Source organism: Phaethon aethereus, assembly GCF_964289735.1.
Source record: "Phaethon aethereus genome assembly, chromosome: 3".
Classification (NCBI taxonomy): Eukaryota; Metazoa; Chordata; class Aves; order Phaethontiformes; family Phaethontidae; genus Phaethon; species Phaethon aethereus.
Window position 1 is genome coordinate 52,764,214 of NC_138576.1, and position 17,885 is coordinate 52,782,098.

The 17,885-nt window shown below is 49.1% G+C and overlaps 1 protein-coding gene across 1 annotated transcript in view; it reads right to left on the reverse strand.

The window, feature by feature from the left end:
• Positions 1-15,122: 15,122 nt before the first annotated feature.
• WASF1 (WASP family member 1) overlaps positions 15,123-17,885 on the reverse strand; it is a gene marked incomplete at both ends in the record, with an annotated part of 31,445 nt that continues 28,682 nt past the window's right edge. The window contains 2 exons of the mRNA XM_081997554.1: positions 15,123-15,280; positions 16,972-17,609. Coding sequence (XP_081853680.1) covers positions 15,123-15,280; positions 16,972-17,609 — 796 coding nt within the window. The remainder of the gene's footprint in view (positions 15,281-16,971; positions 17,610-17,885) is intronic.

Consider the following 17,885-nt stretch of genomic DNA (forward strand, 5'->3'; position numbering starts at 1 on the left):
CTGGAAAATTATCCATTGCCAGAAATAATGGAGCACTGGAAAAGTCTGTGTAGGGAGGCTGTAAGGACCTCTGTCACTGGAAACCTGTCACAGCAAGTCACAAATGTCCACCGGGAATGACACAGGGAGAACAAGTCTGCCTTGAGACAGAGCAACAGGTTGAATAAACCCACGAGGTCTCTTCCAGCACCATTTTTCTATGTCACTGTTATAGTCACATTTACTTTAATTTGCTGTTTGCAAATACTTAAGTAGCAGGTAATAGTGGATACTACGGATGCTAGTTCTCTACCTATGTTTAGGCCAGGCTTTGTGATGACTTTGTTACGTATTGCTGGCCTCGTAGGGCCAGCCATTCACCTCCTAATTCATGCAATGTCTAGACACCAGAATGGAGCCCGTATGAACAGAACAGTTTATGAATAAATAAGACTTTTTTTTTCCCAAAAAATATTTCCCACAGAGTGTCAGCACCTTCTTAATCAAGCATTGAACTCTGTGTGTCTATATATACACACATCTTTTTAAATCAAGTTTTCTTTTGTCGGACTTCCTTGCGTGCAAGCCCATTGCTAGGAGGGAGCGCTACGAATCATCCCTCACGGTAGGAGGTGCTTTGGTACATTTCCTATAACGATTACACCCAGCTGACCTCCAAGTTGTTATAGAGAAATGACTGAAGTCGTCTGAGGACAGCTGTACCTGCAGGTACAAGCTGAAGTGCTCTTTTTCTTTGAGATGCCACGCAAAAAAGATTACGGAGTAAACCATCTTTCCTCTCTAGCGAAAGCTGGGTTTGGAAACTGGTGACAAAAAAATAACAGCCTAGGAAAATGTCCCAAGTAAAGTGATTTCCATGGGGATGTTCTTTATCCCAGATTATCTACAACCAATGGGAGGGAAGGATTATTGAATCACTGTGAGCCCCCAAGACCAGGCTGCCAGCCCCCATTCACCGCCACTGATCTGAGCCCTTCCCATCGATACGTGAGCGACTGTCCGCCAGTGGGAGCGAAGGGTCTCCAGCGAGCAGGGGCTGGTGGTAGCAAAAATAGCATGGGGTGGAAGAAAATCTCCTTGAGATGCTCAGGCCTGTTGTACGTGCTCTGTAGCAACTGGCATAGCACTATAAGAGACTGCAAATTAAATCATGATGATGTGGATGAACAAATGGGGTCAAATTCTAGTCCATGTCATTAGGACACAGACATTAATTTTAATTAATGATGATTGTAATATGGTGCCTGACAGCAGAATTAAGGCAGGTGTGCACGTGCATGTGTGCAGAAGTCAGTGTCTGCCACCTTCACAGGACAGACCTTATGGCTTTGGCAGAAAGGTGAGGGTAGGAGGGATCTCAAGGGATCACCCGGTCGCCTTCTTGCGCAGGCCGTTCAGGGAACTGGTGGAAAGTAGCAGAAGATAATGCCATCCCTCTGACAAACTTTGGCCAAAATTTGCTATGAGAAAACCGGAGTAAAGCAAAGAGTCTTTGTGAAGGTTGGTCCCCCAAATTGCCGAACAGCTCAATCAACTTCTGCAGCTGGTAAATACAAAGAAAATAAGGGAATCAATATGTAATAATGTAGCAGATAACAAGATGATGAGTGAGAAGCTGCGTGTGTTCATACAGGACAGATCACATCAGACAAAATCAATAGCTGCCTTTGTCAAAGCTATAGGCTTGGTGATGACAGTAGACATTTATCTGAATTATAGTAACTTTCGACAAAGAACCTTGTGGAAAACCTGGCAATCTGTTCAGACCCTCATGCTGCTGAGTTTGAATTAGTCAAACTTTGTTAGTTAAAAAAAGCAAATATTCCGTTTTCTGGACCCCCTGAGTGACGCTGAAAAGGCACATTTTGAATAAGGATCACGAGCCAGATGCTGTCCCACACCCACAGAGCTGCGTGGTGTACTGATCACCCTGTGCAGAAACCCTGCTCATTCACTACCCTAAGTAATTGTTGACTAAAAGCCTTTCTACGGTTTAGAAGATCTGTGTTACAGAGCAAGCTCACTATGACTGGTGTCACTTGGGTGCATCTTCCCAAGGACATGGGAGCCCCAGGACCATCCTGTGGACAAACTGTGCAAAGACGTGCAAGAACTGCATGAAGGAATAAAAGGCAGAAGGCTCCTTGGGCAGTGGAAATGGGGGGGGGGGGGTGTCACAGAGACACTTGTTTCTGGCGCAGGCAGGGCAGCGTGTGGCAGCGAGTGCCTGCACAGACATAGCTGTTTGTTACCCGAAAAGGATCTTTCTGCTGTGTGTGCAACTGGATACAAAATTCACAGCACTGGGTTTGCCACAGGACTCCAGGTGTTGCGTCCTCAGCAAAGAGTAGGTTGTCCAAGTCCCTTGTACATGGTCCTGGGGTCATAGCAAAGCACGTAGCAGTCGTGTGTGATCAACTGCCAAATAAAATATATCGCCCTTTTTGATATTTTCCCAAAGCGTTTCTTTTTCTGTGAACGTCAGGTTAATAAAGATGTTTAGCACAACCCCGTGATTGCAGTAAGAATTCATATTGTTTTATGGCCAGCTCTTTGTGTTGGCTTTGCCTTGAGGAGAAGGGGAGGGGAGACTCTTACAGCATTTTCTTTCTGTACTATTAAAAAACCTCATGTTAGAAAGGTATGTGACGCAGGAATATGTGCAGTTATCAGCGATAGTAAAACTCTAATCCACAGACAACCAGCCAGAAGAATTTAGCCAACATAATAGGCCTGATTTATTGCAGTCTGCACAAGGAAGATCTGTGCTTACACAAGCTGCCGAAATCACGGACACCGGTACCTCAATATCTGGCCGCTGATAAAGGTACGGCCGCTGCTCTTTGCGTGAAAGGGTCTCGGCTCAAGCCGCGCTGCCTCGTGCCGCAGCCCAGCCTTGCCACCGCTGGCCCAGGTTCACTGGACGGGGCAGGACAGGCACAAACCAGGGAGTAACACACGCAGGCTGTGGGGTGGCAGGATCCACATTTATAAATGTTCACTGGTTTCTTTTTATGAAATAGCCTTTGCCCAGCTCCGCGTGGAGCAGCGCCTCTGTCAGCCGGTCACCACGGACAAGCAGCTTCACCCGGAGGGAGGTTGGGGCTTGTCTTGTGAGCCTGAGATGCGGAGAGCTCTTGGCGGTATCCCTGCTGTTCCCCCTCTTCTTCCTGGGGCTGGAAAGAGCCGCTGCTTGTTAGGAGACGGGTACTGCAGCAATGGGGAAAAGCCTGGGAATATCTTGGTGTGCTTGCCCTCAGGACACTCCTTTTTTTAGCCTGGGTGATGCTCTTGGGAAAGGTCCCTGTGGCCACCTATCCTCAAAGACCTGATTAAAAAGATAAGGTTTTCTCGCAATGCCTCATGCCTACAGATGAAACCGATACACAAAAATTCATTAGTAGACTTTAGCTTTTCTTGAGTACTGCCAATGGTTTCAGCTAAACTATGATTTCCAGCATTTTCACAGAAGAATAAAAGACATTTCCTGGACGACTCTTCCAAAATGTCTGGGAGATGCCAGCATTCATCCCGTCACGTCATGAACTGCTCTATTTATGTGCTTAAACCAGAGCCTAAGAGCTCAGCTTTGGACAACTCCCGGCAGGACTGGGGTTTTTTACGCAGCTGCGTTGTGCCTAATGCAGAGGGGGCCTGGACTCAGTTTCCCCCCCAGTACAAACACTTACGTGGTGGTAACAATCCAGCACACCGTAAAACAACCCGTGTGTTGGCGGGAGCGTGTAAGCGTGCGCAGCGCACGTATGCTGCACCTAACACCCGGTACCTGGCAGAGCTGCACGCTCGGAGGTGAGCTCTGACGGCCACCAGCCGCCCTGGGGAGAGGGCTGGCTCTGCAGCCCCGGGGCGGCTCGGGGAGGGATCACTCCTATTGCCTGAGCTGACAGAAGGCCGGGAGCAGACAGACCGCCACACCGGGGGAGAGGCCGAGCCCGGCACCGGCTCTCAGGCACCACCTGGACGGGGCGCCCACGAGCACAGGCAGCGGCGGGGGGGAGGTCCCCGAAGCCCCCCAGTACAGCGCCCTGCCTTCTCTGGGCGGCCGCAGTCACCCCTTGCTCTCTGAGGAGATGCCAAAGCGCGGAGGCATGGCACCATGCGCCTGCTTTCGTTTCTTGGCACGTACAGAGACCGAAACTCATGGACAACCCCACCAGCTCTTACCTTCACTGAGCACGGGAGGGTATGAGCCACTCTGCCATCTTTGTGTAAATGTCACCGGGACCACAGCGTTTCCGTGCAGTGGCCATGGCCCGTGGTGGTCGCCTCAGCGGTGCAATTTCTGAGCCCTGGGGACCAGTACTCCCATGTAGTGCCTGAGAGCTGGCGGGGTTCACCTTGCCTTGGCGTTGCCTGACTGTTCGTGTCATTGCAGCAAACACACGTGGGGTTCAGACGCGGGACGCCAGCAAGCCTGTGCAGACGCTGGTGTTAGAGCACGTGTTCCACAGGGGTGTGTGTCCCACATCAGGCAGATGTTTAGCCTGGCAGTTTGCGTGCACGAAGCCACGAGGGGCTTACAACCAGGTGTCTGGCCTTGGGGTTTCAAGCTGGAGGAGCAGCCCTGGACGCTTTTGCTCGGGGGTGAATCCATGTGGAGCCGCGCCCAACGGCGATGCTCGCTGCCAGAGCTGTGCCACGGAGAGCCTTGGCCCGGCCGGGTCAGCCCTGGGTTGGGTTTGGAAGGATGTCGTTGGTCCGGGAGGGGTGCAAAGGCACAGGGCACCCCAGCAGCAGGGGTCCGGCAACCACCGGCACCCCACAAACATGCCTCTGCAGCAGCACGTCCCGCGGGGCCTTCACCACAAACCTGAGGCCGTGGTCAGGATGCGTACGTAAAGCCCCGCGCAGCAGGGCCACAACATAACAAACGCACAAACGCACAGCTGGCAGTTATGGTACTTGCCAGGTGTAGGATGAAACTTAATCAGACAGAAACCCCATCTTTAAGTATTTGTAAAAGATGTTACCAACCTATCAGGAATCAAGCCTTCCTTAACGCCCCTGAGTTTCCTAGTCCACAGCTTCCCTGCAGGTGAGAGTATCTGCAAAAACACCATTCCAGCGCAGGGGAGCAGCTCGCTTACCCTATAGCACGAGCCTTCTGCCCATCCTGGCCAGCTGAGTTTATTTAGTAATTAACACTCGGGTGAACTCCCAGTGCTGGGGCCAGCATCCCTCCGACCAGTTTACGTCAAAGTGGCCTCTGGCTCTGCTGCTCTTCTGCCCTTAAATGCCCGCACTGTCCCACCTGCCTTCCCATACCTGAACCCTAAAGATTGACGGTGATGGGCCATGTTTACACCAAGGGCCATCGTCACAGTTTTTCATGAACGTCCTTGGAAATGTCACAGGACATTCTTGAAATAAGAGATGAGGCTCGTTTTTGGGGTTTTGGTGTGGGTTTTTTTTTTGTGGTTCTTGAGGTTTTGGCCGGTGCCCACCAACGCCAGATCTTGGCTGTGGGTTGGCAGTGCGGCTGCTCATGCCCCTTCCCGTGGCAGAGCTGGGGTTTTTTTCCACTCAGGAGCTTTCTGCAAACAAGGGGAAATATTCTCGAACCAGCTGTGCCCCATTTCTAGACACGGCGCGGGCAACTCCGAATGACCTCGCAGGCTCCCAAGTGCCTTGTCTCCTTTCGGAAAAGAGATCACTGGTTATCCAAAGTCATCTGCGTGCTTTTTTTTTAAAGGGCTCTCAAGCTCCCTTGGATCTGAACTGACCTGTGGTCTGCAGGAGGCTGAAGCTGACACACAGAGGGCAAGGAAAAGCTTTGGGTTTTCGGAGCATTTTGTGCAGCTGGCAGGACATGGGCCAAGCCATTAAATGCCCCAGAGGAGCAATAGCCCTGCATCGGGGCAGACAGGCATGGCTCCCGTGTCAGGCTGCCGCCTCCTGTGAGGGAAAGGTCTTGCAGAGCTCTTGCTCTGCAGAATTATTGTATTTATACCATTTATGTTTGCACCGATTCTCCTGTGGTTTCTGGCCTTCCCGGGGGTTGAAGGAGCCCAGGACGGAGGGGCTGTGCCACCTGGCCCAGCCTGCGTTGCACGGGAGGGGCACCGGGGGGCAGGTGCAGGTCTGGCTGCTGTGCTGAGCCCCCCACGGGTCCCTTCTTGGGGGTGCCCAGGCTCCAGGCCGCCTGTGGTGCGGAGCTGCCCGCAGAGGGGTAGCAGTGCTGCCTTCCCTTTCCCAGATGACCAGAGCAGCAGGATTTCTCACCTGCTTTGGGGGCTCTCACAGGACTCCTGCGGGGCTTGTCCACCTCTCCCCAGGCAAGTAGGAGGCCTGTGGGGAGCCCCATCACAGCCCAATGCTGGGGGCATCCAGCCCCCCGAGCAGGCAGGGGCCCTGGTGCTGCAGTGAACATCCCACGGGCGACACACACGCCCCGGGATCCCTCTCCTTCCATGCCCATCCTCGCTGGAGACTGGGGTGACCAGCACGGCAAAGAAAAAGAAAAAAGGAAAGGAAAAGAAGGGGAGAGATAAAAATAGGAATACGTGGTAAATGGAAGGTATGAGATGCCAAACGTGGGCCTTGACAGGAAAAGCAAAAGTAATAAAAACTGCTCCTTTTCTCTTGAAAAAGAGCGCTTTTGCTGCAAGGTGGGGAAATGCTGCCACCTCCCGATGTGCATCCCCAGCTCAGCTGCTCCTTCCTGGCAGGATTTTGGGGGAATGCCTGAGGTCTTGGGGTTCACCATCACCCAGAGCCAGCGCAGCCTGAAGCGGTCTGTGGTTACCCCGGGGGCAGGCACCTCAGCAATAAAGCAAAACCATGCACGCCATCTCCAGGCGCCGGCAGCACAGAAATCATACATAATCTGCGTTCTGCTAATTTGTGGTGGTTGATCAAACGTTTTCCGATGGTGGGTGAGAGTGAAACAACAGGCGCAGGCAGGGAAGAAGCAGCCTTTCTGTAGCAAACAGCCAAAAGGAGAGCAGCTCTCTTTTCATGATCTTTATTTCATTATGATTACATTTTGATTATTATTCTTGCACTGAAGGAAGGCAGAAAAATAAGGTGGTAAATGTGGGGATGAATAGCTCTTACCGGTCAGCACAAAGTGGCATATATTATTCTTCTAAAGGCTTATGACCTGCAAAGAGAGAAGGAAAAGTTCAGCAATCCAAAGCATGGTCACCTTGCATAGGCGGAAAAAAGTCTGCTGGTGGGTCCACCTGTCTGCATTCAGCTCTCCCTGTGCCAAACACAAAGGCTACAACATCCCCGTTGACACCACAGCAGAAATGGGTACCACTTCTGAAGACGTTGTCCCACGAGTGGGGCTGCTCATTGCAGCGAGTGGGGCACAGAGCCCGGGCGTTTTAGCTGCTGGGGCACTCGGGAACAGCTGAGGATCCAGTTCTGCATCCAGGAGAGGGACCTCTACTAGCGAGGGCAGTAACATGGACCAAAGGAACAGCATTGCCCCGTGGTTGGGCTGTGGGAGCCATCATGGCTGGTACCAAGCAAGGGGATGGGGTGCTTTCCTGGAGGCTGCCATGGAGGTGGTGGTGGTGCCAACCCTCCATCCCAGAGCCCGGATCCGGCCCTGCGCCGTGCCATGATGATGGCAGTGCTCACGTGGGCCACAAGTGCTGCTCTGACCCCTCCTTGACGGGTTCGGTGGCTGCTGCTCCCCCCGCTCCTCTGCGCTGCCTCCCTGGGGGAGCGGGCAGGCAGGGCTGGCGCGGAGGGCTGGCACTTGTGCAGGCGGTTGCAGAGCTTTCCCTGTCTCTCCCTTTCACCTGCCCAATAAAGCACTCCCAGCCGGAAGATCCCAGCTGGCACACACGGCGGCGGCTGCAGGCAGGCACACCGAGCCACTTCGGAGCACCCAGCCTCCGGCCGCGCCGCTGAGCCTGCTCCAGCACAGGGGTAATGTTTTTGGATGCAAACCCCAGCAACCCGCTTGTCACTTAGGAGGGTGTAGATATGATTTTAAGAATAAACGCAGAGTGCAGCGAGCACGCTGCCTGGGCACCTGGGGGTGGGAGGAAGGCAGCTGAGGCAGCGGGAGCGTGGCCCTGCTCCCCATCGCTCCATTACAGAGAGAGCAGGGGCTGAAATTTCATTCCAGCAATGCTAAGAATAATATATATGATCAAAAGGCCTGTTTCATCTCTGGAGATTGTGAGCCTGCCAAAGGTTTGCTGCAGGAAATAAGAGAAGAGCTTTTTCGGAAAGGCTTGAGTGGCTAGAAACAGCAGTGATGTGCTGCTCTGTTTTTGGATAGCTTTCTGTCAAAGGCAGTTTGTAGTTTGCTAACCAGCTTCTGATGAGGGACAGAACACCTCTCCTGTGAGGACAGGCTGAGAGAGTTGGGGTTTTTCACCCTAGAGAAGAGAAGGCTCCGGGGAGACCTTCTTGCAGCCTTCCAGTACTTAAAGGGAACCTGTAAGAAAGATGGGACAGATTTTTTAGCAGGGCCTGTTGGGTAGCACAAGGGGTAATGGTTTTAAACTAAAAGAGGAGAGATTCAGACTAGATAGAAGGAAGAAATTTTTCACACTGAGGGTGGTGAAACACTGTCATACGTCACCCAGAGAGGTGGTAGATGCCCCATCCCTGGAAACATTCCAGGTCAGGTCGGACGGGGCTCTGAGCAACCTGATCTAGTTGAAGACGTCCCTGCTCACTGCAGGGGGCTTGGACTAGGTGATCTTCAATGGTCCCTTCTAACCATGATTCTGTGAAAGCACGGTGCTAGTTAAAACTGAAGGTTTGCAAGGGCCTTTTTATTGCACTTAGTTGGAAGAAGAGTTTTTAGGGGCATTTTGGGCACAAATAAATCAATACATCCTCTTACCTCCATCTGATGAATGGGGGGTGAAAGCAGAAAAGGGACAGAATGGGGGGGGCGCAAGCTGGAGGAGCAAGGAGCCACCTCCACATGCCCTCACCTGTGCTTGTGGGTGTTTTAACAAGGCCAGCCCTTGCCGTGGCCCCAATGAAACCAGCTGCAAGGGCAGGTGAGGGCCGCAGCCGTGGGGATGTGAAATGGGTGCTGGGGAGCAGCACAGAAGTGGCTGCGGCCAGCGATGGATGCAAGCGTGGCTTGCTGCCGGCCCCTTCTGCTGCCGTCCCGGTTTGTGCAGAGCTCTGCTTCCTTTCATGTAATCAACAAATTAGGTTCTGTAATTTACCTTACAAACAAGACGCTCGTACGCTCGCTCCCTTTTTTTTTCCCCCCCAGAGGTTTAGCAAGCAAACAGTGGGAGACCAAAGAATCAAAGCCATAAAGTAATCTGCATATAATCAGTAATTACCATGAATCAAACCCTCCTTCAGTTCAGCTGGTTATTATTTCCCTGATAACGTAATTCTCTGCACTGGCAAAACTAGGAAAAGCTCATTTTCACCAGAATGGCAAATAATTTCCTGCTGTGAATATAATACTGTATCAAGCAGTTTAGTGACCACATAAATCCAGCTAATAAAATTTATGGGAAATATAAGGACTATTAGAAACAGTGGAAAAAACCCGCAAAAGTAATCATTCCCGTGCATGGTGGGAGGATATTTTGCCAGCAGACTTGTGTTAAACACCTCCTCCCGGGTGTCATTGACTGTGCCAGCGCTGGGAGCTGATGTGGATGAGGATGCTCCAGCAGGACTTTTGTTTAGCCTGAACACAGGGTGATGGCCACATGTGGCTGCAGCCATGAGAACCCCTTCGGTTTGCCCTGTGGGACTCGCTGGCAGAGGATACCGTGGCCACCGCTGGGGCAGGGCCTTGGCTCCGATGCTCCCAAAAACGCCTCCGGGTTGCAGGGAGCGCGAAGGTGGCCTCGCTGCGGCTGCGGGAGCGGGGCTGGCTGCACCCCACGCTCGCAGGGTCTTCCGGAGACCCTCACATCCCGGGATCTTGCAAGCCCTAGAGAGGCGGCAAGTTAGCTGGAGGGTTTCAAAAACCAAAGGGGCATCCAAGCCTGGCCTGAAAATCCCTGGGATTTAGGGCAGTCACTTTTCCGTGTGACCTTAGAGGTCTCCACCAGAGAGACAATAGAATCATAGAATCACAGAATACCAGGCTGGAAACAGACCTCAAGGACCATCCGGTCCAGCCTTTCTTGGCAAAAGCAGTACAAAAGATCCGCAGAGAGTGGCCTGCAGGAGCCGCCTGGGAAGCCCAGATGTATTCGGTTTCTCCCCAGCCGGGCTCGCCCCGCGGGGGGACAAGGGCTGCGCTGCTGCTTTCTACTGCTGATTCACCCAAAGATGAATCATCGGCACCGAAACTCCTCCCGGCGGGCGCTGGGGCACAGCCGCCCTGCAGAGAGCAAAGTAGACGGAAGCAAAGGAGTTATCCTAATGTTTCCTTCTAATTAATCACCACTGAATTACTGCCAGGAACCCTGCTGGCCAGCAAACGATGCTGGCTCGTGGGCAGCACCTGTCTCAGTTGGGAGCGTAGCGAACGTCTTCGCGCTTTTAAAACCCCAAGACACATCCCTGTCCGGGGTGCAGCGAGGGAGAGCAGCCCCCCCGTCCCCGCCCCGGCTCCCCACACCCTGCTGGCGATGCTTGCAAACTGGTCTTGGCATTTGCCAAAAAAGCAGCTGGGAAAATTCAACCTACGCCGTTTGCTTGGCACGGAAGGGCAACGCTAAAGCTACGCCGGCGTGCCAACACGCGGGCTGCGCGCTGCTTGCTCATGAGGTGAGGAGTTAGCAGCTCAAGGGGCAGACACGGGGCACAGATGTCTTACCAACACGGCTGAGCACGTACCCGAGAAGCAGTCTGCGAATCAGTCAGGTCCATCCCGTCCGCAACCACAAAGCATGTGTGAAAAGTCTCCTGCGGGCAGGCTACCACCCCCGAGCATCGTTCCAGCGTGAAAAGTAGTCAGGAGTGGAAAGGAGAGGGACAAAAAGGGGCTGAGTGGCCCCAAAAAGGGAGACCACTATTGCTGCCCCTGGCCGCCGGTTACAAGTCCTCTCCTGGTGTTTAATGTTGCCACCTGCAAAAGAGAATGGGGGAGTAAACCTCTCCCGCTCCAGCCTGTACCTGAGGACACAGAGCAGACACTTGATGGAGCTCGAGTCGAATTTCCATCAGACCTTTCGCTGATGGCAGACCGCGGCTGCAGAGGCTGTGGCGAGGCTTTGCCTCGGCATCTCCTCTTGGAACTGCTCTAGTTTGTGCAAACGCCGGGTTTCGGGGCTTTGGGCTGCTGACACGGTACTGTGCTGCTATGGGTACGCTGCTTCGAGCTAGCAACTTCGGGCAGAGCTGTCCCTGCCTGCCGGGCAGAGGTTTCTGCACCGTGCTCGGAAGCTGGTGTTGACACCTCCTCCCTGTGGTGACCCATGGGCTGGGGAGGCTGGGACGTGGCAGCCCACTACAGAGCCCACGCTCTGCCTGCGTCCCCGTTGCAGGCCGAGGGCTCACGGCCACCAGGCAAGAGCGAGCGGGGATGCGCTTCAGGGGCGGCAGCTGCATCCAAGCCGCGATGGTCCCAGCGTCGTGGAGGACCTGGGCAGCCGGTACGCGTTTGCACGCCCAGATCCGACGGCGCCTTTTGATGCCGACTCTGCATTAGTCTGAGCATTCATCAGACAGGTGACGGTCCGTCAGCATCCACCTGAACGCCGAGGAGCACGCTCCTGTGCCACAGGCGGGGAAGGACGATTTTTATCAACCGAGGGTCTTTTTAAAACGTCTCCTGATTGTTTAATCCCAATTTAGTAACGTTACATAATCCCTTAATGGTATCTGGTACTTCATGGTTGCTGTTCACAACAGCAACACTAAAAACAGAACCAGAGATACGTCTCTCTGTCATGTTTGTTTCTTCAGTACTTGCTGTCTTCCATTTAGCTATTTATTTCTCGTCTGCCCATGATGGCTGCGTTGTTGTTACTACTATCTTTGGATAAACACCCCAAGTGACCAATTTTGCACCTCCCCAAGTCTTCTGCTCCGGTTGTGCCACTGCATACTTTTTGGTTCTTCTTTCTGTGCTTTTTATTTCTTCTTTCTATGCTTTTTGTTTTATCCCTATCCCCCATTTTGCACCAGCTGCAGATAATTTTTAACTGTCCCCAATTACAGTTCAAGAAAGGCGTGAACAAAGGTTCCTCTTCACTTATACTGAACATTACCGACACGTTATTTCTGTGGCAGACTTTGAGTCTTTGATTTTAACCAGCTGCTGTAAACGTACAGAAGTAAACAGCAGAATCTGTAAACAGTTCAATACAGGAGACTTGATTTAGCACCTTCCAAGACAAAGCAATCAATAATCTATTACACATCTAATCACGGGCACGAACAGCCCAGCAGCCCTCTGCAGAGTGGTCCACCACATGAGAAGGGCAGCGGGAGACCACGGGAAGAGGGACACAAATCACCGAGATTGCAAGTGCCTCACTTGGAGTAGATCTATAAATGCAAATATTCAAATTCAACAATCACCTCTCGCTACCAGTGAATCACGCCATTGCTGTCTGGAGGCTAGTTGCTATGGCACGAAGCTGGAGCGATGGCAGAAGTCCAAGAATCCCGCCTTTGAAATGTTAACTGAATTTAACTCTTGACTTTTCTCAGGCAAGGTTCATTACTTTGTGTGACTGTGTCATATTAAATGAGTGCTTTGTCTGCCCCGGGTACCCGTTTGGAAGGGATATTATTCATCACCGGGACAGTGAAGCAGGTCAATAACAACCATTTGCCAATAAGGATTTTTTCATACCTTCAAGTCCAGTATGTGATCACTGCAGTCACATAAAGGCCTCTCTTCTTCCTTTTTTTTTTTTTAATTCTTTTTTTTTTTTTTACATTTCTTCCCTTTTTTTTTCCCCTCACATTTCTTTTCTTCCTTCCCCCCCCCCCCCCCCCACCTCATCTCCTTGCTTTAGGCAAGTTAATACCCAGTTCACAGTGCCTGGACATGCTCAGACCATACCTAGACACCTCAACTTTGAACAGGTATAGCCTGGGCACACGCTGCTGCTCCATTTAAGTGACAGTGTAGGCTGCTATCTGTAATATCCACCAGGAAAATCAAGAGTTTAGAGACTTCAGCAAGGAACAGGTATGAACACCAGTTGAAAAGTGTTTTTGTGAATGGCAGAACTACCTACACATGGAATGTAGAGAGCTGAAAGAGGAGCTTGTGCCCAAAATGTGCATGTGGCACCCTGCTTAAAAGTGAGCTGCAGTATCTATACTGCACTGTATCTACACTGCACTTCTGCTTGAAGACACCAATTCTTTTCAGCTGTGTAAATGAGATCTCTCACATTTAGTTATTGGGCCAGATTTGGCAATTTAGGATTAGTAAAATCCAAGGAAACGCCTAGATTAAACGCTACCCAATATTCATGCAGCTGTGCTTCTGACATCTTTTCTTTAACACTTACGAGGAGCTATTAAGGACACGCACATTGCAAGTTAACTGAGAACGGCAGAATAAACCAGATGGCCTTACTGCGAAGACAACTACCAAAGAGAATAGCGTATAGAGAACTGCATCCATACTTGCACAGATGCAGATTCACAAACTGTGACAATGATTTTTCTCCCACAAACACAAGAAAGTCGTTACTGCTGCAGTGGGAAAAGTCTTGAATATAGTAGGTCATGTATAACATTACAGCGGAGGCCAAGATGGTGACAGTAAAGTTGGAAGGGTTGCTGTATGCTATTCCTACTCCAGCCTGTACCTCTGGAGTTTTGCCCAGTTCCAGGAGCAGGTTAATAACCACGTGCCCCTCTAAATTGTTCTGTAGACCATGCAACGTTTCATGTTCCACCTTCAGAAATCTTGTTCTGACTTTCAACACTTGTTTTCCTCTATTACACAATTCCATCTTCCAGGAATGGGTTTGTAAGGAAGAGTGCTCTTGTGCTCTCTCACGCTTGCCTTCCCAACAGGCTTTTGATGGTGTGCTCAGACCTGGAGTTACCCCAAAGAAGGGAAAACAAAAGCCCTACGCAACGTGCAGTACACTGCTAGATAGCACTTAAAAAATGACTTTGCAGCATCTCCTGTGTTCTTTGTCATCTTTCATTAGCCATGATTTTGACTGCTGCATCTCCTCTTCTCACGATACGCTGATGGTAACATTTTTTTTTAAAAAAAAACAACTCTAAATCATACAAGCCACCAGCTCCCAATTTTTTTTTTAACTAATGAATCACTGTAATATTTCAACTTTTTTCATAGGTAGGCATGTAGATATCATTTGATGATACGTTTTCTTGTTTAATATGGGTCCTTAGATTAAGTGCAGAATATTTATTGTAACTTTGTAGACCACCGATTAAATCTTGGCAATCCAAGGATTCCTCAGGTATACCAGTGAAAGGCAGGCCTCACTGAAAAAGCAACAACCAAGAACATTTAAAATGAACCATTTATTAAATCAAACTGTTATTTTAACAGTTACATAAGTTACACAGCATGTTTAAGTCAAAAGATTTCACAAGGAAAAAAAAAAATTAAACTTTCATTATGCAGGCAGAAATAGTACCACACAATATGTACCTGGGAGGGAAGAAGGGAAGGGGAATCTCTAAACATTCAAATAAGGCCATAATTATTTTAAAACAACAATAAAACAATAATACCCCCCCCCAAAAGATGCATTTTCCTTTCAGTGTGTTCAGTGCTGCTACTATATGTACTTTTAGTGTACAGATGTAATCGAGGCAGTGATATCTTGATAGCTAGGTTTAATGTTTTAAAACACTATCAGAAGTGGAATAAGGCTCATTAGTACATACAGCTGCCTTTGGAATGTCAATCTCAGTTGCCTTCATTAACCTAAAATTCACAAAGTGCACAGTTAAGATATGCCAAAAAATTGAAACTGCTACTCTACCAACAGCTGCCCATGCTTAATACTTAGTGGTCTACTGGAACAAAGTATGTTCTTTCAAAAAATGTGTAAGAAAAGCCACTGTAAAACATTTAGTTTCAAAGATGCACTAGGAGCTTTTTGTAAACTGAAAAGTAGAAAAACATGGATTAATTATGTAAAGAAAAGAATACAAAAAACACCAGAAATGACCATCAAACTTTCAAAGAACAAGCACCACAATGGACATTAGCATTCGATTTTGCAGCGTACAGCAATGTAAGAATTTTACTCTAACCAATCCACTTCATCAAATTCTGAATCATCTTCTGAATCGCTGTATTCCACAGCAATGCGACGAGAAAGTATAGTAGCAACATCATTCTCAATGCGCTCATGTTTAGCTTCTTGTTCACGCTGCTCTTCAACTTTGCGTAGCTGAATACCTAAAGAACATCAAATCACAAACATGTTACTCTCCTCCTTTACCATTATGCAAAGTATTTAGCTCATGATTCACAAAATGCTTTGCAAGCGAAAACGAAGGCTGAGGAACATCATCCTCCTCAGACAGAAGTTCTCTGTCAAGTTTTTAAAGAGAGGAATGTCAGAATTGCAATGGCAGACGAGGTAATCGGTCCTTCTACTATAATATCCTGCTTTTTAAATGAAGTTATTTAAAGTTAATTAAAGACTTCTCATTAAAAACACACCCACATTTTTAGTACCACAGTAAGTAATTAGGCCATTTTACTATTTGCATTTCCAAACAATTTTTATACTCTCTCTTCATGTTCTCAATTAAAAGTTATAGCTATTTGAGTATCCTAACAAGATAGGATTTCTTGTAACTCAGTTTTGATCATGTAATAATCTGTTTTGGGATAGAGTATTACTTAAAGATCAAACACCAAGAAGAAATAACATATACCAATAGTATGAGAAAGTAACTTAGTTAAAAACATGACAGAGATTATGTATTTTGGTTTTATACTCACGATACCACAGACTGACAGAGTCTAAATAAGACCTACATCCTGTACTTAATACTCTCTGTTGTCAACTGACAGGCAACACAAGCACAGGTCCTTACGGAAATTTAAGCTGTGGCAACTTGAGCCTTTGCTTCTTGTGCACCACGTGGTCAAAAGCGTTTTCAGGAATCACCGAAATTGTACCGGAAGGCTCACCTTTCTTAAGTTTTTTTTCTGACATTCTCTACTCATGTTCATGCACCCCGGTTGTACTCAATGGCTGTTGATACTTCTTTAGAGTCATGTGCATATAGATGCTTTAATTTTTTTTTATTAGTATTATAGCCTCCCTACTGATATTACTGTACCATATAGATTCTGTACTGTGTTGAAGGTGCAGGGGAAAGCCAGAAGAATGTGGTACTCGGAATGTTTGAGAAAGATTAACTATTCAAAGATGGCACTCAGTCAAAGAGCAGCACTCACAGTGCAGTGGGGATTTTTCTGGCCGTGGCCACGTAAGCTGAAAGGTACAGCTTGTACATACAGCTCCTCGCTAGATCATCAGGAAAACATTGCCCTGCACCTCTGCCGTTCGCTCGCACTCTGCCAAGCGGGGCACCCCGCCATGTAGAGACTGCTCCACTACTGCGTTGAGACTTGTCCAGATCAGATGCTTAATGGATTTAAGTCTTAAGCAATGATTTCTGAATGACATTTACATGCTGCTGTAATACATTGATATATGATCAAAATTCCAATGCAAGTTGATCTGATCTGCTTTTATCTAACAGTCTGTGAAAAACGTTTTTCTTCTACACAATCTGTAGGTTATCAGAAATAGCTACATTTTCAGGTAAACAGAAGTAAGGAGATAATCTCCACAGATCATCTATAATCACATGTACTTTTTTTAATAAAAATCTCACTTCCACAGAGAACCAGTTTTGCCATCCAAACTACACATCTGATAAGTGCAATTACATAGTGAAAAAAAAAATCCATCTACTTGGCAGTGCATACACTGTAGAGAACAGAAAGCAGAAACAGACCTAAGATGCATTCCTCTAAACTAACTTCTTAGGTGGAATATTCCATCTCTCAATGCATATTTAGCAAATTTCTGAGACCGTTCTTTTTGCCCTGTAATAGCCAAAAGTTACCTTTCCGTATTGCTTCCAGCAGAACGCTTCTAGCATCGCTGATTACGGGAAGAGTTGAAGGGTGGCGTTTGGGTTCAGGAGCAGGAATCACTTGGGACGGTGGAGACGGGGGCATTAGGGGGGCATGAGGGCCAGGGACAACGGTCGTGGGAGGAGGGTGCAGAACAGGAGGAGGGTGAGAAAGGGCTGCAACGGTGACAGGAGAGGAGGGTCGAATGCCAGGAGGAGGCAAGGGAGGTGGTGGAGGCGGTGGGGGAAGTCCCTGTACTTCAGCTTGTGGAGGAACTGGGTGAACTGGTACAGCTTCGCACACCTGGGCAGCTCGAGTGACAGGAGGAGAGGGTTGTGCCAGGGGAGGAGCAATTGGAGGTGGAGCTGGATGTAGGACTCCGGGCGCTATCTGGAGAGGAGCTGGTGGGGGTGGCACAGCTGGGGCCTGCAGAGCCGCCGTGGGAGGCGGGGGGGGAGGTGGGACTGGCGGTGGAGGAGTGGAAGTCATTGCAGCTCTTAAGGATGAAGTTGACAAAGCAGATGGAAGAGGTGGTGGTGGTGGAGGAGGAGGAGTGGGGCTCACAAACACCGGTGTTCTGCCTGTTGCTGGTGATTGAGGACGATTTTCTACCAAGCCAGTAGCGGAACTGAAAAATATTTGAGAACAGGACAAAGTTATTAGAGCTGGAGAGTGAGAAAAATAGTAATAGATTCATTTCTGCAACTTAAGAATATTGAATGCTGGGCATTAAAGAGCACCATGTACTATGATGATTTCAAGTTATTCACACCTCATATACAAGGAAATCTAATTCTCAGTATGGAGTATGCATCAGTCTTGCAATAGACCTTTGCTCAAATTCAATTAACTGAGCTGATACTCTTACACAGACCTGCATCTTTATCAAAGGTTTCCTATACTA